General features: G+C 40.3%; 2 protein-coding genes across 2 annotated transcripts; both read right to left on the minus strand.

Annotated features, from left to right (window-relative positions):
* Window positions 1–952: 952 nt before the first annotated feature.
* Window positions 953–8,315, minus strand: LOC119724602 (survival of motor neuron-related-splicing factor 30-like). Its single transcript, XM_038195714.1, has 7 exons — window positions 8,203–8,315; window positions 5,332–5,397; window positions 4,917–5,065; window positions 3,870–3,957; window positions 3,441–3,526; window positions 2,342–2,468; window positions 953–1,921 (listed from the first exon to the last, which is right to left on the minus strand). The coding sequence occupies exons 1-7, from the start codon at window positions 8,263–8,265 to the stop codon at window positions 1,772–1,774; spliced, it is 729 nt and encodes a 242-aa protein (XP_038051642.1). The 5' UTR covers window positions 8,266–8,315; the 3' UTR covers window positions 953–1,771.
* A 1,942-nt stretch (window positions 8,316–10,257) lies between these two features.
* On the minus strand, window positions 10,258–22,594 carry LOC119724601 (signal transducing adapter molecule 2-like). Its single transcript, XM_038195713.1, has 13 exons — window positions 22,451–22,594; window positions 20,884–20,968; window positions 20,253–20,328; window positions 19,838–19,933; window positions 18,967–19,046; window positions 18,677–18,752; window positions 17,866–17,941; window positions 16,953–17,160; window positions 15,951–16,045; window positions 14,914–15,096; window positions 14,122–14,366; window positions 13,256–13,434; window positions 10,258–12,622 (listed from the first exon to the last, which is right to left on the minus strand). The coding sequence occupies exons 1-13, from the start codon at window positions 22,575–22,577 to the stop codon at window positions 12,328–12,330; spliced, it is 1,821 nt and encodes a 606-aa protein (XP_038051641.1). The 5' UTR covers window positions 22,578–22,594; the 3' UTR covers window positions 10,258–12,327.
* Window positions 22,595–22,631: the final 37 nt, after the last annotated feature.

Consider the following 22,631-nt stretch of genomic DNA (forward strand, 5'->3'; position numbering starts at 1 on the left):
ACTCTGCTAAAGAATTCATTTAAATTGTTGGGCCCAGATTATATTCATAACGAAAAAAAAAATTTCTTGGCACTAATACAAGGTAATGTTTTTACAAAGTGTGGTATGGGCCACAAGTCGGCCATATTGAATTGAAAGTGAGGTAAAATCTTACTTTTGGAACTTGCGAAGAGAAATGAAAGCAAGTTGGTTCCTAATTAATTCCAGTCTGCTTTAATGAAAATTTCAAATTTGAAATTGAAAATTCCCTAATGTTTAAAACCAGATAAAAAAATAAGGCTGTATTGTGCCTGCATAAATAGTCTGGCGCCATCCCATTGAACAGTTAACACTTAATGACATACGTTCAGGGAACTTGACAAAAATGGCCAACTCATGAATAAGGCCCATAGCCATACTTTTTAATGCAAAAACAATTGAAAAAGGGATACGCCAAGTCTGGTTTCCTATTACCCTCAATGATATGGGGCTCTCTCAACCCATCCTACCTCAGGGTACCAGAAAGTCAGCATCACCACTGTAGTGGGCAAAGATTGTATAGGGCACTGCACTACAAAGTAGTAGGCAAGGCTTCAAAGCTGTGGTGGATGGCAAAAACTCTGAGAAAAGCGTGGAGCCAACACCCAGTGCTGGGTCTGCACGATGGTGACAATTGTCCAACTTTCACTCGGGAGGTAACACAGTGAGTATACAGTGTTTATGCTTCGGTGAAGGGCAAAACCTAATATTGATTTACATCACCCCGAAACAAATTCATAATAGTTTAATTGCGGTACCCGCTGCTACATGTACATCAGATTTGAACCAGCCAACTGATCACGCAAGCTTGGTGGTGGAGTGGTGAGACGTCTTGACTAGAAAGCAGCAGGTCGTGGGTTCGAGTCCCACCCGAGTGTTTTTTCCAACTTTCACTTGGGAGGTAATGCACTGACTATACAGTGTTTATACGTCGGTGAAGGGCAAAACCTAATATTGATTTACGACGATGACAACTGCACAAGGCACAGGTAGTGACCATAACGCCATTTGATAAAAAACTTGCGGTTATTTTAAATGAAAATAAGCCCTTCTCTCTAGTTTACAATGCAGGACACGGCTGCTAACCACCTTGTGTACTGTAATAGTGGCCGACCAGGGGGAAACCGGAGGGTCACGTGATATTTTGACATAATAGGACCAGAACCTATGAACAATCCCACCATTTGGAATAATGAAAAGACTAGGAAAACATTAATTACAAAATAAATATACACCTAACTTGCACACTTCTTTTGTAAAAACATTTTTGCAAGCTTTTACTCCTCAAACTGAACGAAACGACTTTAAACTTGGTCTTTAAATTATCGGCTTTCATTTTCATGTTTAGATCTGATAGACTCACTAAAATCGGTGGCCTGAAATAACCCGGGGCTTGAAGCCAAAAGCTGATATCGAAGCCGCTGTTTCAAAAATGGCCTGATCAACCTCATATTAGCCTGAGATTGGTTAAGTGGGCGGGGCTAATGAGGAGGGAGGGGGGAGGGCAGATTAAAAGGGGATAACGTCTTCATGTGTCTCCTCAATATGAGCAACACAGCTGTGCAAAATAATAATTTACACAATTTCTGGTCGTGCACTGGCCCCAGAGTCTCGAGTCACCCCCCCCCAAAAAAAAATTCTTGCTCCGCCCTTTCAGAGGGAGGCAAACTAAAGTCATCCTCTGATAATGAGGAAAAGTTTTATCAAATGCCTCTTGATAAGAAGAGACATTTCAACTACGGTGCTCCAAGTGCTATTTTCTGACTACGTTGTGTTTCGGCCGGTCGAATTTCGTCATTGGGGCGCCCCCTACGCCGCACGTTCCGACGCCGACTTTACCCGACGTGCTCTCGGGAGACGCGAAGATGCTCTTCTTTGTCATTCCTTTCTTGCTCTTGATAGCCTAAATGGAAAATGTTAAGACAAGATAAAGTCTTCTGTTTTGTAAATATGTTAATCAGGAATGTTTTAATATTCTAGAAAATCGGAAACAAATTGGAAAATCAAAGACTGACAATTTCACTTGTGACAAATTTAACTTGGCACTAGCATCAGCAGAACTTCGCTTAGCAAATTTATGAGATGGGCAAAAATTAACCTTGGACCGGTCACAAGTAATATACATTGAATGAGATTTTAGCAGGTAACCTGTTTTTGTTAAGCTAATATTTTCTATGCTTATCTTATTTCTTAATAAATTTTACGTGCTTAGAGAAAATTCGGCTGTGAACCAGATATGATACCAAACTGAAATCATGGTTTGAAGAATGGCAACAAACTCCAGACTAACTGGCATGGTTTGGCCTCTCGGGGGCTCACTCACCTTACTGCTGAAGTTGAGCCAGCTGTTTTTCTGCTCCTCGTGTTTCTGTTCCATCTGTTTGAGTCGGTCCATTTTCTTCTGCGTCTTCCGCTTCTTGTACTCTCTCTGTTTTGCTAAAAGCTCTTTCCTGTAAAGATTGCAAACAAAATCACAAATCAACAGCCAACCTCAGCCCAAATATTTGTTATATCAAGTTTTGTATTGTCTCGTTCAAATGACGTCATTTCCTACAGACCTTCTACGTGCATCAGCATTTAGAGCATCAACTTCCATAACGTGCATCGGCTACGTCGTATTTCGAACACATTTCGAGCACAAGTGCACATGCTCAGAACATTTTCCAAACTGCGCAATGCATGATTGGTTGTGTAAAATACGCAGTTGCAGTTCTCCTACAGAGATGGCCGTCATTGAGCGAGCCTAAGGTTGCAGACCAGTAAATAAACTTCCATAGACCCCAATGGTAAATGCTCCTACTTCAGAAATTCGGGAAAAATACTCACAACTCTCCAAGGTGTTCGAGACACACATCAAATTAAAGCTTATTTCATCATCTTTCATTTTCTTTTCAATTTTCGGGGGGTCAACTGATGACTTTTAGGAGAAATTTCCATCCGAAGATGATCACCCCTGAAAATAGTCCTGAAGCCCATCGCCATTTTGAAAAACGATGCCTACACTCCATCGCAAAATAGAGCGCTTTTAGGGTCCAAATTACATCCAAATTACACAGAACTGCAAGCTCCCAGTCCTGTGCACGGCTTCCACCCATATTTTTTACAAACCCTCAAGTTCATGGCCCACAGCATGCTCAAATACTGAAGATTTTGAGGGCATGCAAATCGTGATTTGGCCGGCGTAGGCAATTTCGGACCGATTTACTGGTCTGCACCCTTAAGAGGAGTGCTGGTCCCATTCATTGTGCACATAAAGCAGTGTCAGGACCAAGGCTTTGTTTACTTAACCAGAATTTGTCTTAACAGCTTTTGTATTAACAAGAGTCCACTGTATATAACCACCACATAACTATATCATTATTATTATTATAAAATGTCGGGTTTTTTTTAGAGTTTAATCTCATCTCCCCTGACTGACTTACTTTGACAATGGTTTACTGTTGAGGTCAGCCTCATCACCCGTCCGTTTGCTTCCTCTGGCCTGCTCGCTGGGTTTTAACTTAGATATCTGTCAGGGGAAAAAAAGACGCAAACATTTAACAGTTGATTCAATAATAAAATAATCTTACAGTCAATATTACAAAACTGGACAAAACTCAACCACAGGAATACAAATTACGATCTTCTTTTAGTCCTCACTTCTCCACTGTTTTTTATTTATTTCACACATCTCGCTGACTAACTGACCGACTGAATCACTGTCACTTATGAGTCGGGCAGTGCTATCAGGTAGGATTACCCAGTAACGCCAATTCTGGGCTTGCCTGGTACATGTACATGGTCTTGTTTCTACAAATCCCTGTTAATTTCATACCAGATCGAATGGCACAAATCAGGGACGGCCAACTCACCTGTACAATTTCTGTGTTTTCGTACCCGTCAAACGTGACTGTCACGGTACCGTCCGCATGAACTTCGTCTATTGTGCCTTCGTAATACCTGGGGAAAAAATCATTTATAATCAGGTTACGAGTAATAGGAGATGGACAATGACAAAGGAATATCTTTGTCATAGTTAATTTGAACAGCTTGCAACTTGACTGCAGATCTACGATGATTTGTGATGGACTTGTGATTAACTTGTAATGGGCTTGTTATTGACTTTTGATTACTTGTGACTGACCTCTTGTGATGGACTTGTGATTGATTGTGATGACATGTTATTGACTTGTGATGTACTTGTGATGGACTTATGATTGACCTGTGACTGACTTGATTTGTGATGGACTTGTGATTAACTTGTGATGGGCTTGTTATTGACCTTTGATTACTTGTGACTGACCTCTTGTGATGGATTTGTGATTGATTTTGATGACATGTGATTGAATTGTGACTACTTATGATTAACTTGTGATGGACGTGTGCTTGACTTGTGATGAGACGTGTGAATTTGTGATGGACGTGTGATTGACTTGTGATTAACTTGTGATGGACTTGTTATGGACTTTGGACAACTTGTGATGGACTTGTGATATACCTCTTGTAATGGATTTGTGATTTTTATTGTGATGGCATGTGATTGACTTGTGATGTACTTGTGATGTACTTGTGATGGACTTGTGATGACTTGTCGACTTGTGATGACTTGTGATGGACTTGTGATTGATTTTGATGACGTGATTGACTTGTGATGGACTTGTGATGGACATGCAATTGACTTGTGATGGACTTGGGGTGAACATGTGATTGACTTGTGTTTGACTTGTGTATGACTTGTGATTGATTTGTGATTGATTGTGATGACGTGATTGCCTTGTCATGTACTTGTGATAGACTCATTTTAGACTTGTGATTGATTGTGATTGACTTGTGATGGACTTATGATTCACTTGTGATTTTCTTGTGATGACTTGTGATTTTGTGAGTGATTCGATACTACTGTCCTGCCGGATACTTACAGTCCATCTTGGCTGTATATTGCCTGGCAGGGATCTCCTACATCCCATGATGCTACGGTAGTTTCTGCTGTCTCTGACTCGGCCTCTACTGTCTCGCCCTTGGATCCAGGGCCTGCCTGGATTAGATCTTGTGTGAGTTCTATGACATCCTGCAAATAAGAGAACAAAAATGTGCATTCTGAGCCTTGTTATTACTTGGGTCTTGGCCGAGTGACCCATTGGTTTGTTAAGAGTATGCCCAGGGGAGAGGAAGGAAATTTTGACCAACTGTGTGACCTTTAAAGCAGCAGGAGAATTAATTTATTTGAAATTTATACCAAACTAGTTAAGTTAAGGTAACAAACATTAGGAACAAACAGGTAGGACCTATCTCATAGAAAGAGGACAGGGTGTTGAATTGTTTAGGGAAAATTACCTGTAAATCTGCCTTGAGCTTGAGGAGTTCTTCATTCTCGGAGTCGTTTGTTAAGGCTGCTTCCACCTGAAATGAATATGTTGAGCAAAAGGAAAGAATGTTACAACCTGACACTACTTTTTTTCTTCATATATTCTAACAAAATTTGATTTTATTATGGTCCCAATTGCACCTTTAAACTAAATAGAGAGCGCTTGGCCACAGTAATCCATAGCAGTCATGTATTACATCTGTTCTCAAGTCAGATTAATGCCACAAAACTATTTCAGAGCTTACTTTGTTCAACTTAAGTCTTAACCTACTTTAACCACAATAGAATAGTATTTGGGTTGCAGTCAAACCACAGATGGAGCTCTCGTGGTAGTCTTTATTGTTTACTCTCACAATACTGGGATATAAGTTCCTTGGCTCCCATACCTCTGCACTTAGTGTTTATGCAAGTATCTCCCAGTACGAAAGACACACTGCATTAGTATGCCTAATCTTGAAATTCTTATGCATATTTTTACCCAGCACTATAAAACCCCTTTGAAAGCCCAATAGGGCGTGGACTTGCGACTGGGGCATGGTGGTGGATGGTGGTGTGCATTTTAGTTCCTTATTTTCTAAGTTCCTATACATGTATGGCTGAAGGTGGAAGCCTAGTTTAATTTGGCCTTCGTTTTTGTGCAAGACGCTGTGTTCTTTAATTTGCATCACCACCACCACCATTACACCAAAGGGTTCAGTGGTCTGCATAGTCTTGTGAGTATGTTCCAATATTATCCCCCCTTGCACCCAGTAGTTTTTACATGGCCTAGTTGTAGACTACGGTGTTGCATCGTAGTGGTGCCAATCTGAACTCTACTCTGTCAGTAACTAGTCATTTAAATTCTATCATTCATATTTACATGCTCTCCCCTGGTTAATTATTTTGTAAGCGAAGAAGCGCTAATTAAATTTTCATTATTTCTATTTTCTGATATTGCATATATATAGTCGGACTCCCTATTATCGCGGCATCCCTATTATCGCGGCATGGGAAATTTCTCTTTTTACAGAGTCAAAACTCCTTCAAGTGGCGATTTTTATCCAGTTCACCAGTCATCAAGGATTTTCTACCAAGTTGTATAAAAAGGACGATTAAAAAATGTTGTGTCTTTCGGGACTTTTAACGATTTTAATAAATATTAACGTTTTCCAAAACTTGCAAAATTTTCCCTCACCGTGTCTGCTAAAAGGTACCGTTTATATTTTAACAGAAATCTTTAATTGCGCTCTGTCCATGAAAGTTCCATTGTCTGGTTCCCATTCTTCAGCTGCAAATGTAAAATGAAGTCGAACGACGATATTTGCAGCGCGAAATCGTAACAACTTTTACGGGATCAAAATAAGCACCGCGCGTTAGCGAAAATAAACGGCACACAGTGTAAAGTGAATGGCGCCCTCAATCGCCGATCAGTAGACTTGCCTCAGGGATTTGTGTTCTCCTTTCGGGGGAAGGGCAGGGTCTTAAGAAATCATCCTGCAGACATTTTGTCTTTAATCAACTTGAACGTTACAGGGAAAATATCAGACTTTATTCAGGGGGTGTTTTGGTCAAACATAAACTATGAACAAAAAAGTTGGGATCATTATAAAAACCACTTCCCGCATACCGCGATAATAGGGAGTCCACCTCCGTTCGCACACGCCGCGCATGTCTATTTTCACAGGCATCGTACACGGAATAAACCACACCACCCGTCAGATTTTGTTATATTAATTTAAAAAGGAAGAGTTATACTACACATAAGACAGGACAATTCTGGAAGGTTAGTGGGCAATCTCTATTCCGAACGAGAAACGTGATAAGTACCGCGATAATACGGCGTTCCATCCTACTTGTCCCTTTGTCGGTTATTTTGTGATCAACATCCATGTATTTTTGATTAATTAGTTAATCCCCCCAACTGACGGTTGGCCTCTTTGGGTCGCCGTTACATCTGGAAAGAATGTTGCAACCTGACGCTACTTCAGTAGTTGTGTACAAAGTCTATGGAGAGGCAAGACTTTTTAAAAGTATTTCCTAACAAAATTGGAAATGTTTCTCAGTCCCAGATTCATGTCTTATCATCATTTTTGCAATTACCGACCTTCATTGAGATGATATATGAAGAAAAACGCAGTGGCTATTGTTACGGCAGCCGTAACGCATTTCCCATTTTCTATCGTTACGGTAGACTGCAACCTGGCAACTTTTATAAAAAAACATGACAAGAAAATATAAAATTAGAACGAAAAAAGTGAATTTGAACTTTATGAAATTCGGACTTTATTTCCCTTTTAAAAAAAATCCTCCAAAGCCTCAGGTTAGAAAAGGAAAAAAATTCGAGTGCAAAACCGAGATTCGAACCCGCAACCTCGCGGTGCAAAATCCTACCCTCCATCGGCTGAGCTGGCGCACTGCTCGATAAAACGAGTGGAAACAAATAATTATATACCTGCGTGCGTATCAAAAAAATATCGTAGAGGGCACTAAACAACGAGTGCCGTAACGATAGCCACTTCGGAAGAAAAAAGCGGTGTCAGGTTGCAACATTCTTTCCAAAATGTTGATAAGACATGACTCTGTCTCTGGGACTGAGAAATATTTCCAATTTTGTTAGGAAAACGTTTTTGACTCTCCATAGACTTTGTACACAACCGCTGAGCATGCTGAGTGAAGACTTGAATTGAAGTGGCGTGGTGGTGAATCAGTCACTTCAGTGGCGTCAGGATTAGTACGTTCTTTCCAAAAATAATCATTATCGAAGAAAATCATTTAGTTACACGCATAATATTAACCTGCCAACAATCTTCATATCTTCTGTACCTAATGTGTAAATACATAATAAAAAATTGGCAATTCACCTGTTGAAGTTGGGCCCGGTAAGTGGAAAGATTCGTTGCCCAGTCCTCATTGACTTCAGCCATTTTTGTTGTTTTCTAATCATGAATGGCGCCCTCTAGCACAGGAAAAGGGTTTCCTTTGTGGAGGTTTTGAAACCAAGGTTTTTTTTGCAACTGAGGCTTCAAGAGCGTGAATTTCAGCCCAAACTTCGGGGATTCGGCTCAATATGAGGCGATGTTCACATACCAATTCCTTGTATACTAGGCAATGTTTAGAGTCGGTCCACTATTTTTTTAAAAGTAATTAGGGACCTAGATATTAACCCAGAGTCAAAGTGGATTTGAGGGCGCGGTTTGAAAACGTCACAACATTCTCCACTTACTTTGAATAAAAAAAGGTACTTAAATTTTCACTTCAGGGCTATTTTAGATGAAATGAAAAACCATGATTTTAAAAAGTTGGTTAACAATCAAATAAAGGAAATCAAAGGACGACAAAATTCATTCTGACATTAGACAAGATTTATTATATTCAAAAACAAAAGTTTATGCTTTTCATTAACTGCCCATGAACAAGTTGAAAAAAACCCAACAAAGCTGTTCCATTAAGCATGATTTTTTCACAAATAAAACATCCTAAAAATTGGAAGAACTTCCCCATGTTTTTCAGAGAAGATCCCCATAAAAATAATCAATTTAAATTTAAGAGGGGCGATTCCAAATTCAGTTGTGATTATGATATTTAATTTTTAAAGATTTTCCCATTTAGTTCTGATAAACATGTACTACCGAATAGGTAACACATTCACAATTCAGTCAGCAAGTTTAAACCTAATTGCACAGTGACTAAGAATTTTGATGTAAGAATCATTCAGATATTATTTCTTTCTTACGTCGTTGAGAACTTTTGAGAGTGAACCCCATGAATTTGTTGAAGGTGAAATATAACTTTTAACTCTTAATACACTGATAGACGCAAAAAATCAGGTTTTTCTCAATCAAGCTATGTTGCAAATGTCTTCACAAATTATTTTCCTGTGGATATAGGAGGGAATGGCTTAAATAAAATCTCATTTTTGATCCAATCTACCAAATTAAATAAAAAGGGAATAATATTATGAGCTTTTAAACACGTATGTTAAAAGCAGCTTATTGGTCAGTCCTGGACGCCAATGATGGTTCTGAGCCCGCGAAGGCGAGCAGTTATTATCCCTGTCCAGGCCCCTAGCCTTGTTTAAAGGGAATATACATCATTTGCTTTTGCTGTAATTTTCAGAAATGGATGGAATTGGGGGTTGGAAATATATAGCAAATATAGTTACACTGACTTTTTTGAGGTTTTGGGTTTGAAAATGCTATATAAAACCAAGAAAAACAATCATTTTCCTGTAGTCTGGCTCCCTGACTCCATATAAGAAGAAACAGAGCAGTTTACATACATTGGGAAATTGTAAGGTCAGGGAACCAGTCTAGCTGGCTTGTACCCGTTCATAGGTGTGTAATCGATTGCAAACAAGTGCGATGGTCAATTGGGGCCAGTATTTGAAAAAAAAGCCAGTTTTTTCCAACGCTGATCGGCCGATCAGCGTTGGAAATTGATTCAAAAATACCACTTTTCTTGAAAATGACAGTATACCAGGTGCCATGATTTTACAGGATGCTTTACACTGTCATTCACTAACAGTCCAGCAAGGTATTTCAAAATGATTTGGTAGTTTAATTTTTTAATGTTTGCAAATGTTGTATTTTCCCTTTAATACTGGCCAAGCACATATATATATTCCCATTCATAAATACCTCTCGGTCAAAAAGTCAAAACAAGTCCAAAATTCACAGATTTCCAACAATTTTGTTCAACAATTTTACTTCTTTTTTTGTGAAAAACACCCTGGGGCCATATATATGGCATGTGCCTCGCTCACGTAGTGTGGTAAAAATTTCCTTATTTGGAAACTGGCGCACGCGTGGCACGTACTGCGCGATGTGGCGCAAAATGCAGCAGTGTCTTATCGGCAGTTTGAAACCACTCACGTGATGGGCTCTCGACCAATAGGAATGGGTAAAATGTCTCAGGTATTTATGAATAAAAGATAAAATTTTATTTACTATTCAAAAAAGGAGCAAATATGGAGTGAATTTAATGAATGGATGCTGAAATGCCAAAATGGTTATACACTGAAGAGGCAAAAATAACAGCTTGTTAATATGCTATAAACATGAACTCTAAATGTCTTCAATCTTTTTGTCAGAAATGTGCATACCCCTTCATTTGTGAAATTCTACAAACCTTTGTCTGAATTACACACGTTTTGTCCCAAACAATGAAATTTCAGGCATTTTTTTTGGTTCATTGTCTATGTCAGTTGCAATAACACAATACAAATTATTTGACATATTTATACATTATGCTTATAATTGTGAAATTATGTACAGAATAAGGATTTAAACATTACGGCTAAATTAAATAATCTAAAGTAGTCAGCTGTAACATTAACTGGAAATTTTGAAGTTTTTCTGAGGTCTGCCTCTTTCTGTTCATGAACTTTTCAGGGGGTTCCCATAAAATACAGAAATAGTAGCGAAAACGTAGACAAATTGCAATGCTTTTTAATGAGAGAGCTTTTACATTATCCACGAAGGAGTAGTCTTGTCCCCAATTACCATCTTTATCTTAATGCTTTACTTCACCCACAGTAACTTGAGATATCAATTGTGATTCAAGATCACAGGCACCAGACTATTTTCAATACCAAACTAACATTTGTATGCAAATTGGACACATATTTTATGACCGTATTTGGACATGGCCAGCTGAAGGGTAGTCTTGTCTCCAATGGCCCTTTTTATTTTAATGCTTCCTTTTACCAATGCCAAAGATAACAACATATCACTGGCACCAGACTATTTTCCATTACCATACATAAATTGTATGCAAATTTGACATCAATTTTATGACCATATTTGGATATGGCCAGCTGAAAAGGTAAAGTCTTGCTTCCAATGGCCATCTTTATTTTAATGCTTCCTTAACCAATGGCAAAGGTAAACAACATGTCACTGGCACCAGACTATTTGTCATTACCATACATATTAATTGTATGCAAATTTGACATTACTTTTATGACCACATTTAGACAAGACGGCATTTTTTTCATCCTCAAATAATAATCCGTGTAGATTAAACCAAAAGGCTTCCACTTCTGGCCTTCAATTGTCCGTACTAAAGTTCATAATTTCATTCCTTGGTTACTTGCTTTTATCAATACAATATATCTGCAGTTAGCACTGTACATACGACGTGATACAGAATACACGAACAGATGTTTTATGTACAAAATAAGCAGTGGCGTTGCTAGGTTACATTTTTCAGCTGAAGACAAAATTGTGCCAATTACAGTGGAATTCTATGCACTTTCATTTTTTTTGAAAATATACAAGTATACAAATTGTAAATCGTCCAATTGTAATTGTTTTTTTACTTTTACTAACTTAAACCCTTCAAAAGTTACTTATCTTAAAGTTTGGTTACCTAGCAACGCCACTGGGTTACAACTGATGTTACCATAGCAACCACTTAACCTGCATGCAGTGTTTGCCAAATTCACTTGGGCCAAATACCAAGCAACCAATTTCATCAGAGCTGTGAACACCAAAAAGCATTGCTTGACAATTTGATTTGGAAATATTGGTAAGCAGACTTGGCTGTTCAGCAAAATTAACCAATGAAGGAATGTCAATCACAAGATGTTTAAGTTGGTGTTAGAATTTTGCTATCCAATTTTGCTTTGTGCTGAGCACATTTTGATAACAGCTCTATGAAGTATAAAGTGTCGGTGGCAGGTTCTGGATCTGTTAAGCATGTTAAGCAGAAAAAATAGTGTTTAGCAAGTTCATGTGCTAAGCGTAAATTAGCCGAGTACCAGTTACAAGCAGTTCACATTGCATGCCATTTTGGTTGGTAACCTGTATTCCTGCTAAGCAAATATTTACCTTGCTTAGCAAACTCCTGTGTTAAGCTTTTCCCTTAAATGGCCCAAATGGGAAAGTGACCCAATTTGGAAAATGGCCCAAATGGGAAAATGGCCCAAATTCGAAAATTAGCCAATGGGAAATGGTCCAAGCTGGAGTAATGTCCCAATTGAGAAATCACATATACATCGGCTGTTGCTGTTGTTGCTGCTGCTGCTGCTGCATCGGTTGTTGGAGTTGCTGCGGGTGCGTGCCCATTGGTGGCTGCTGCCCAACTGGTGCCCCGCTATAGTTCTGTGCCATGATGGGCGGTCCCTGCACGCCGGATGGGACGCTGCCTTGGGCGCTGTAGGACGTGGAGGTGTTGACGCTCATCTGGTGCATGGAATTCTGGGGAGGGGCCTGGTAGTGGGTCATGTTGTTGTGGGCCATGGGGCCGGGCTGGGTCTGGTACTGCTGCGCTGTGCCAGGACTGTTTCAAACAGGAAAAACAATTAATCATATGATCCTTTTCCCAGGATGCATTGCAACTGGAAAGCTGCTGCTAACATTGTATGCAGTGTTCGTGATATAATTTTCCGCATAATTCTGTGGACTTTATTCTGTGGGTATTATTTTCTGCAGTGGGGTGCTGTGGTCCAATGGTTACGGTGTTTGACTCGTCCGCCGTGGTACATGGGTTCGAATCCTGACCGTGGGAACATGGTGCTTGTGCTCTTGAGCAAGGCACTTTACCATTATTGCTTCGTCCTTCGGATGGGACTTAAAGCCGTAGGTCCCGTGTGTTGAGTAATGCACGTTAAAGAACCCAGTAACACTTATCGCTAAGAGAAGGGGTTTGCCCCAGTGTTTCTGGCAGTGGCTGCAATATGCGCCGCAGCACCTTGTAAACCCTTATAAGGTGCTACATAATGGGTCTCATATTTCTCATAAACTTTATTTACCTTTCTTTAATAATAGACATATCTCCAGCGCCTTGAGTACCTAATTGTTGGTAGATACATGCGCTATATAAGACTCCGATATTATTATTATTATTATAATTCTGTGGATTTAAACATTGGAACAAGTAAACTGTAAAAAAAAAAGTTTTACTTTGACTTACTGTGAGTACATTGCCTGTCCGGGCTGCGCCATCGTCATGGGGTGGTTGCCTTGCGTCATCATCCCGCTAGCCATCTGCCCCTGCGGCATGGCCATCTCACCCCCCTGCTGCATAATGGGCTGACCCATCTGGCCTTGCACCCCAGGGGGACCGTACATGCCCTGCGGGGGAGCGCCGTACTGCGAGGGAAATACCATGAGAATTATATTTTGATCTTAAACACGGCTCGGAAGAAAACAATTAGTTGTATTAGACGGTGGATTCCTAGGTATGTAACCATACCCTACTCACGCAACTCAGGTTCTTGAAGCAAAGTCCATTCTACTCAATGGTACCTCCCGATATCCCATAATACCCTGCCCGGCCACGCCCTAATACTCCCTAACCACACTCTACTGATACAACACAGAGTCAAAAGCCACACCCAATCTGCAAATGTTATAAGTTTCTCCCTGTATCCTGGCATGTTCCACTTTACCACGCCCTACTACCAAACCAAACCGCACCCACTTTCAACTAAGGCCAAGTTCGGGCAAGGACCATTAGTCGACTAGTGGTTGATTTGTGACGTACCTTACGCCTGCGCACTAATAGCAACGTGCGAACGTCTCTAGTCAAACGCTGGTCAAAATGTCATCGCAAAACTTCTGGATCCTGGCTCTCTGCTAGCGCTATGAATGCGCGCGGCTATTGTTTACCAGCGAAGCAACCAACCCCAGTAGGCTGGTTCCAAATAGTCGACTAGCGTAGTCAACCACTGTCGACTAGACAGAGTTCGGGCAAACGTTAGTTAACCATTGGTCAACTATAGTCCTTGCGCGAACTTGGCCATATTTTCATATAGCCACACCCACTCTACTACTCACCGGTACCTCCCCGAATCCCGGCATGCCCGGCCCGGCCACGCCCGGTTGGTACTGCCCAGCCACGCCCTGTTGTGGCATGTTCATGGTCTTCAGCGAGTAGCCGTACACCGGTGCTTCCTTCATGAGCTTGTGGTACATGGAGAACGCATCAATGAGCTTTGCGTTGAGGGCGGTCAAGTCCATGTGCTCTCGGTCGACTGCTTCAAGTTCCTGGTTGATCAGGGGGTTCATTCTCTTACACGTGTCTGTAACGAAAAACAGGTCTAACCCTCAAAAAGCCATTTGTTTCCCCATCTCTTGGTAGAGCAAGGATCCTCTGTCCACCATGGTCCTCCCATTGCACTCCTTTCTGATCTCAGACATGCAGGACCGATTTTCTATGAATTTTGGTAGGTTTGCAGACTTTCATGGTCACTCAGTATTCAAACGTTTAGCTCAATCAAACATGTTGTTTACAAACATAGGTTGTTTGAGAATTATGGTCATTCATTCTATGCTTAAGTCCGTAAAAGAGTGTGTTGCTTTTGATCAAGATTTTTCTGTACCCCGGGTCAAAAATGTGACATATCTTGATGAAATTGTCGTCAAAATATCAATGAGACACCAGTGTAGAAACCATAGAGGCCCAGCACAAAACAATCACAAGGCAATGATATCAGAAGTAATGTGCTTTTGGGGAAAATTGCATGTCGTAAGGCTTGTCAGTAGGTGGCGCTATACCCAATTGCAAGATAATAGTGTTCACTGATCACTAGTTCATCACACCCCTCCTTTTCCTTAAGCCCCGCCTACCTTCTAACACCAGCATCTCCTGTGTATCCGGCCTTGCCTCGGTAGGGTCAGCATTCTGCATCATCTCTAGACAGCTGTCCATCTGTCCCTCGTCGATTTCAACCACCTCGGGAGCCATGGACTCGATCGTCCTGACCTCGACCTCCTCGTCGAATGAAACCTTCTTCTCTCTTTCCCTAATATCTGCAATAAATTTAACAGAGAAAAATTACTCAGGCAGGATTCGAACCTTTGACAAGAAAAAAATTGCAATTTTTGCTCAGGCGCAGCCATTTTGAATTCAGGTGCGTGTTTGTAGAACACAATGAAAGTAGATGGACTGAATTTTAAAAGTGTACTCTAAATGCAACGCGCAAGTAGAACATACTTTAACAACTTAAACACATCATGACGGCTCAAAGAACGCCACGGCAAAAAGCATCTGTAGCGGATGCACCAGGCGTCGTTGCGCTATTTGCGCAGAGCAAAATGAAATGCTCATTTGCTGATCGCGCGTTTCGGTTTTGGATGTATCAACTTCGGTAATGCACCTGTATAGAATACAAACGCAGATATGCAAATAGCCATACAAAAGCTGTACAAAATTTCGAGTTTTTTCATAGGTTTGTGCACAAATATGGATGCGGCCAGCAGGCATCACTTTGTACACGAGTCAGCGCTCTAGTAATTTAATATAGCTCTATGATCAGGTGTAAAAGTCTGTGGGACCATGCTGCACTGAGCCATCAACACCAGTGCATAAACGGCCAAATCTGAAACAATGAGAGCTAGTCCCATTGAACAATGCCACAGTTGTATCCTGCTGCATTCAGTGACCACAGACTCTGATGGATCTCACTACACTGAGCAGGCGTGTCATTTTGACAAGTGTTGCATGTTGCTGCATTTAGCACGGCATCTAGCCAAAACACCCTTTCGCATCTATGAGATATTTTTTTCAACAATTCTGTAATTTTCTGTGCACTGCATTTTCAGTGCTGTCGGGAAAACTTGCGAGATATGCGGGAACCAAGTTTAATTTAAAAATATCTACCTACCAGCATCAGTCTCTGCGGTAAGATCGGCAGTTACAAAGTTTGACGGGAACAACCCGGTCCCCCGGGAATTCTCCCCCTTCCACCAGTTAGTGTCACTAAATACACAAGAAGGAATCAATACAAATAAAACCATATTATAATTAATTTCAAAAGCCAGTTCGTTATTTCAACTGCGCATGCACACAATGATGTGGGTCACATGTCATTCGGGATAATCGAACGCGCATAGAATGCGCATGAACACGCATGGAGACGGGCGCAAGACGCTTGCGTGTTAATTATGAGCAGAACGGGCATTAGTGTGACATCGCGTAACATCGCGTAACATCACGTCAGCAATTTTATCCCGAATGACCTTTGACTTAGACTAATACAGAACCGGCTTATTGAATGTGGTTTCAAGAGTGTAAAATGACATAAGAGATTTAAAGCTATAGTCCATCATTTGCAGCCATCCGAAAAGTAACTGGCGTAATTATTGTTGAAAAACAAACTTGGTTGAAAGATAGTAAGGGAACTAAACTCCCTATGAAATTATTCTTTCTGGGAAGCTGTCATTTTGAAGTAATCGACGAAAGAAGGCCTTTCCAACGGTGCGTCTTAAGACGCACCGTAGGAAAATTTAAATTAGTAGTTCATTTTGTTATTCAGCGAAGCGCGCGCAAGCATAGACACAACGCACACGCGCACGCGGTTGCTATAATTCGTTGGATCAGTGCGCGACGTCGCGTATAGCTGCAATTCAAAACAATTCAAAACATGATTCAGTAACTTTTGATTTGAAATTGAGATCCTAGAATGCTGTTTTTCTCGGAATATACAGCTGAAGCTTAGCTGAAACTTCATCAGGTTAGTTGTTCAGTATCCTTCATTAGATTTTGAACACCTTTGTTGCTTCAAACAAACAAAATGCACAAATTACAAATGTCATGAAGCATGCACAAATTTCTAACATAGATATCTTCATGATAACATTTTCAATGAGACAATATTCAACCGTACCTATCATCTAAGACACTGATTATTTCCCCGGCCTTGAACGTCAGTTCGTTGTCTTCTGCCGCCTCAAAGTCGTAAAGTGCTTTGACCTTTCGGGGCTCCCGCCTCGTCGTGGCCGCGGACACAGAGGGCGTCATACTGGCGTAGAGACCGGCGGAGGGATACAGGCTGCTGGTTTTGGCTTTGTCCTGTTGCAACGAGAGTTGGATCGCTAGGTAAAGAGGAATATAGACAAAAATTATTTTTTTAAAAATTAAGAATCGATTTGCACAATTTTTTTGAAAATTAACACCTCTCACAGCTCAAAATTTCACTGTCAAGCAAATTTTAGCGGAGTACCAGTCAAATGTTGGCTGGTAACCTGAAATTTGTCAAACAAACATTTTCTGTGCTGAATTTCTGTCCTTAGCAGTACTTTGAAATTGGCCAGAGGTTATGCGTGTCCACTGACACATTTTTTTAATACTGCCCATATTAAAACCCATTCAGGAAGAAGAAAAGTCGACAAAGATTAACCCTAACTCCCTAGGCCTTTTTGCTAGGATGTAGCCTCAATCCTGCAAAATCCTCCAATTGGCCTCATGGAAAAATAGCATATAGCCTCAATCCTGCAAATTCCTCCGCTATTTCTTGAATATGGTCCATGGAGGGGTGACCACTGCCTGAATCCTGCAAAATCCTCCAGCTATGACTAGAGGCAGTGACATCCTGGAGCAGTGCGGAGGATTTCAAGTATAATCAAGGGCTACATTTATGCACGGCTGAGCATAAACAAAACAAGGTCTGGCCCAAGACCTTGACACAGTGCGTACTTCGAAATCAGCAACCCACTTTTGCCATGTAACCTCAATCCTGCAAATTCCTCCAATTTGCAAAAAGGATTTTGGAGGATTCAGGGCGGTTAGGGTTAAGTTACCTTTTGCAATGTCGTCCTCCTCTTGTCTGGAGGATGCTGCTGGGGCAGGAGTAGTGACTGGGGCCGGTTTGGTGGACTGAACAGAAGATGAAGCAAGGACAAGTTATCAACAAATCTAGCACATTCACACTGACAAAGGTCAGAGATGAAACTGGCCTTGGCAAAACAAATCTGAAATTGGACATTTGGCCCGAGCTGCCACAGCGTCACGCACGCAGTGCAGCGCATTGTGGGACCCAGTGAATTTGTCCAAGTCATACGTCAGTATTTAACCTTTTCTCCAGCCGGAAAAGGATCTGATCAGTGTTGGTCTAGGTGTTTCTACTGTACAATCACTCCATTCCCGACTGGTAAGAGATTAAAACTACTACACTTGTGAAAGTGCCGTTTTCATCGACTTTTCATGGACTTTTTTTGGAAATTATAATGACAAAAAAAAAAAATTGGTGGAAAAATTGTTAGACAATCATTTTTGTGGGATCGTTAAAAAATCTGAAATGTCATTGGAAAAGTAAGAAAAATCTTAGTTCAGATTAAAACCTGAAAACTTTCATCTCTAAAAGGTAATGTACACCATTTCCAAAAAGAAAAGAGAAAAAAATGTTTTTGTTGACCCCAGGGACAACAATAGCATAAATCTGAAGTATGTAATCAAAAAAATACTTTTTGAGAAAACTTTGAAAATGCAGCTTCAGTTTTTCTTGACGCAAACTTTGCTCAGGTTTTTGTTGAAAGCCCAATGGTTCGGTCCTAATCATCATGAGGAAATTATGGTATTTCATCTTTTCAGATACTCTTTGATTTTTTTTACCTGTGAAGTTTTCTGACTCGTTGCAGGAAAGTCGTACCCTTCTGCTTTTAAGCTGTCGTAAAGTTGAACCATCAAACTGCAGAGAAAGAAAACGAAAATTTACAAGGATTCAAAAAGAGTACAATTCATCGATTCAATCCAACAGTGTGCAACAAGACGACTAAAAAATTATTCCATTTTGTTGGGTTTCCAAAAACCTGACCAGTAAATGTATAATAAACAATTGCTGGCTGGATTCGTTGAGAACATTTCATGTTTTTCCCTTGTTACATTGACGAGTTGTTTCTTACTTGAGTTGTGGGTCGTTCTTGAATTCCTCCGCCCATTCCTTGATTTGCCCTCTTATCTTCTCCGACACTTTGCCACTACCCTGATTGCACAAGGCAAAGAAATATTATTATTCAAATATTAATTTCTCTAAACTGTTAAACTACATCCTATGCAGTCCAATTCTTGTCTGAATCGCAGAAACTCTCAGGCGATGCAAAAAGTTACATTACTGTGACCTAAAACTTGCACAAGTTTTCTTGTCGATTTTTTTCATTATTTAGCCCTCCTTTGCAAACATACATTCTGTGCCAAGTAGACCTTGCAGTCAAAAACCATCAAGTGACTGTTTTCAACAGTTAAGAGCTCCCAGCTTACATAAAGCAGGATTGACTGGCTGGGACTGTTTATGTACCTTGGTATAGCTATGCTTTAACTGTAGGTGATTGAGAAGCCAGCAGTGTCTACCACTTGCCTTTTTTTTGTCGGTTTTGACTGAATTTGACTAGTCACAGTGCTTGCTTGAAATATGATTGACTGTTGGTGACTAGCCTGTGTAAAAGTCATGGCAGGGTAAGAGGACTGATCTTTTTGACTGTCTGTGACTGCTTAGATAGCCGGAGGGTTAGATCTATTTCAGTCACCTGTTACGAATGACAAAGTCAGTCAAACTTCCTTACAAGACTTTACCCTAGATATCTATTTTTAAGACCTTGTTACATTACTCTCTCGGTTATACAGGTAGGCTGAAAGATTTGCACATATCAGACGACAATTTGCCCTGTTTGCATTTGGGATTGCATTTTGATAGGTGTTGATAGGTGTTGATCAGTGTGTGGACAGCGCCCACACTAGTCCACGCACAGACCCGATACAACTGCCTGCCATCCTTACCTTGCTGACGATGTTCCTGGCTTCCGACATGAAATCTCTGCTGCAGAGCTCCAAGTGGAACGTCTTGCCGCAGTTACTGACACATGCCCCCAGGAGCTACGACAGAAAAACACAGGATCAATTAAACATGGTTTACTAAAACAAATGTAGAGTATATCATTTGCAGCTATCCAAAAAGCAACTGACAAAATTACTGTAGGGCATTGCTTGGTTTAAAGATAGTAATGGTACTAAACTCCCTGTGCAATTATTCTTTTTGGCAGGCTGTCATTTTGGAGAAAACAATAAAGACACTTTGTACATTAACAAATTTGGGACATCAATTCAAAATAAAAGTGGTTCGGCAATACAAACCTATAGATCCATTAAAACCAATCAAAACCAATTGTTAGATGTTGGCTGATTTAGGACTTACCGTTAGTGCCTGGAGGCAAACCTGTGAAACTGGGTTTCGTACTCTTTTCATGATGGACTTCAGGACGTCTTTGGCACTACAGAAGGGGGAAAAAAACAGACGTTAAAAATTGCACACGCATATAGATACAATGTAACTCTTTCATTTGAAACAATGAAGGTTCAACAGTGTAATTTTTTTGGATTTAACCAGTTCGCGTTTGATGATGATGTGTTAACATGATCTTGCTGTTTTTATGCAGAGACAGGGCTGACGGGTTAAAACGCCAAGCGTGCCTCGACTCGCCTCCGGGTGATGTCTAAACAAACTGATCCCCCATTTGTTTTGTACACACTCAAAGTCCGAGAAGTCTGTGGAGGGGGACTGTGTGTTGAACTTGAACAAGGCCGTGTTGTGGTGCAATTTACTCTCCGTGGGCACACCCTGAGTGGTGAAAAATGCGAGGTTACGGTAAGAAATGTCGTACAAATACTGTTGGAATGACTCTTGCGAATCAGTATTTGTGGCGTTTGGCTGTACATTGTATATCAAAAGTTGTCTGCTATATTCTGTCTTTTTCAAACATTGAAATTTTCGGCAAATATAATCCCGTTGCCAAGTGGTTTGCAGGAGATGAAATGTTAAGTCTTACGCCTGTGGTTGGCCAGAGACTCTGTCGCAGATGTCCATAATGAGCCCCCAGTCTTCGCCCTTGTTGGACTCACTTGTGGCTTTTTCTGTTGAAAAAGAAAAGAAAAAAGTTGAGCACAGAAATGGACTGGAGCCGGATTTGAACCTGCGACCTCCGGATTGCAATTCCGGTGCTCTACCGACTTCCAGCCCTGTTCTGGCAGCTTCCATTTTAGTCAATTTGTCTTTATTCGAAGGCATGAAAAATTGGGTTGTTTGGTGCTTAAAGGGAATATTCACCATTTGCAAACATCAAAAAACAAAACTACAACATGATCACAAAATACCATACTGTTTAATGACAGTTTAAAGCATCCTGTAAAATCATGGCACCTGCTGACAATTTCAAGAAAAGTGGTATTTTTGTATCAATTTCCAACGCTGGTCAGCCGACCAGTGTTTGAAAAAAATGGCTGTTTTTAAATACTGCTCCCAATTTATCATATTTAGTTAGTACACATTTTGTTTGCAGTCGAAACACACCATCATTGAATGAACGGGTACAAGCCAGCTAGACTGATCCCCTGACCTTATAATAGCCTGACGTCTATAAATTGCTCTGTTTCATCTTAAGTGGGGTCAGGGAAACAGACTGTTTTTCTTGGTTTTTCCAGCCTCTACAAAACAGGGAGGTCCTTGAGCGAGCAGATCTGCCCTCTATGGAAGATCTCCTTATAAGAAAGAACCTCTGAAAATTATACAGCAAAAGCAAATATGTTGTGTATATTCCCTTTAATAAAACATGTAAAAAGAACTACATGTAGGACATTTTTACTGCATGTTTAATAATAATTTCAAATATCAAAGTAGACATGAATGCAAAATATTGTGTAATACGCATTATGTTAAATGATCAAGTGCCTAGGCCTACCAATTTTCACATGACTTTGGCAGTGTGTGATTACACTGTGAGTCACCTCCCCAAATCTTCAGTATGTAACACAATGTACATGATGTACATTGTACTTTGTACCAGCATTGTCAGAAGTAAAAACTGTACGTGACAATCAGATCATAACAATTTTCATCAAAATTATAAAATCAACTTCTGACAAATTTCTAAGCAAGCAAAAGTCTTGGAAATATTCAAAGAACCAAAATTCTCCATCATGATACGACAGAAAATTATAATTTTTATAAAAAAAGTTCATTTCAGTTGAATGACATGAATGAATGCTTGAACTTATTTAACTAAACTGCCCATCATGCCACTTGCCAGTATTGGAGTAATTCCTTTTCTTTAATTTTATTCAAAAAGATGCTGTAATGATGACAAGGAAACTCTAGGCACACAGGTAAGATATCCCTCCATTTTGGTCTGGTTTGTGTAAAATATGTGACCAAAAAAATCACATTATTTTGTGAGACCACGATGACTATACAACTTACAAGTTACATCAACAGCCATGACAGCAACTCGCACACCGCAGAACAACTTTTCCCCTTTATAATTCACATTTCTACTTATCAAAATACTTCCAAATATTGCGTACACTTTGTTGGGGGTTTGCAGTCCCTTACCAACTTACCAACATCTTGATCAAAAGGTGAGGAACCTCCGAAAAGCGGCATTTTTTGACGAGAAAAAAAATCAGAACTGCCGATCGAAGAACTGCTTCCGTAGATTACTAGGTCACGTAAAACCCTTGTGCGCATGACAAGTCATCCTCTTTTAACCCATGACGTCATTGTAAACATTAAAAAACAAAA

This window comes from Patiria miniata, unplaced genomic scaffold, assembly GCF_015706575.1.
Source record: "Patiria miniata isolate m_02_andy unplaced genomic scaffold, ASM1570657v1 HiC_scaffold_18, whole genome shotgun sequence".
Taxonomy (NCBI): Eukaryota; Metazoa; Echinodermata; class Asteroidea; order Valvatida; family Asterinidae; genus Patiria; species Patiria miniata.

Coding starts and splice junctions, on each gene's coding strand:
- LOC119724602 (XM_038195714.1), bottom strand. CDS start 8,265: ATGGCTGAAGTCAATGAGGACTGGGCAACGAATCTTTCCACTTACCGG. Junction 5,066..5,331: donor AGCTCAAGGCAGATTTACAG/GTAATTTTCCCT, acceptor TCTTATTTGCAG/GATGTCATAGAACTCACACA. Junction 3,527..3,869: donor AAAACACAGAAATTGTACAG/GTGAGTTGGCCG, acceptor TTCCCCTGACAG/ATATCTAAGTTAAAACCCAG.
- LOC119724601 (XM_038195713.1), bottom strand. CDS start 22,577: ATGCGCACAAGGGTTTTACGTGACCTAGTAATCTACGGAAGCAGTTCT. Junction 17,161..17,865: donor GGAGGACGACATTGCAAAAG/GTAACTTAACCC, acceptor CTCTTTACCTAG/CGATCCAACTCTCGTTGCAA. Junction 14,367..14,913: donor GGAGATGCTGGTGTTAGAAG/GTAGGCGGGGCT, acceptor TTTTCGTTACAG/ACACGTGTAAGAGAATGAAC.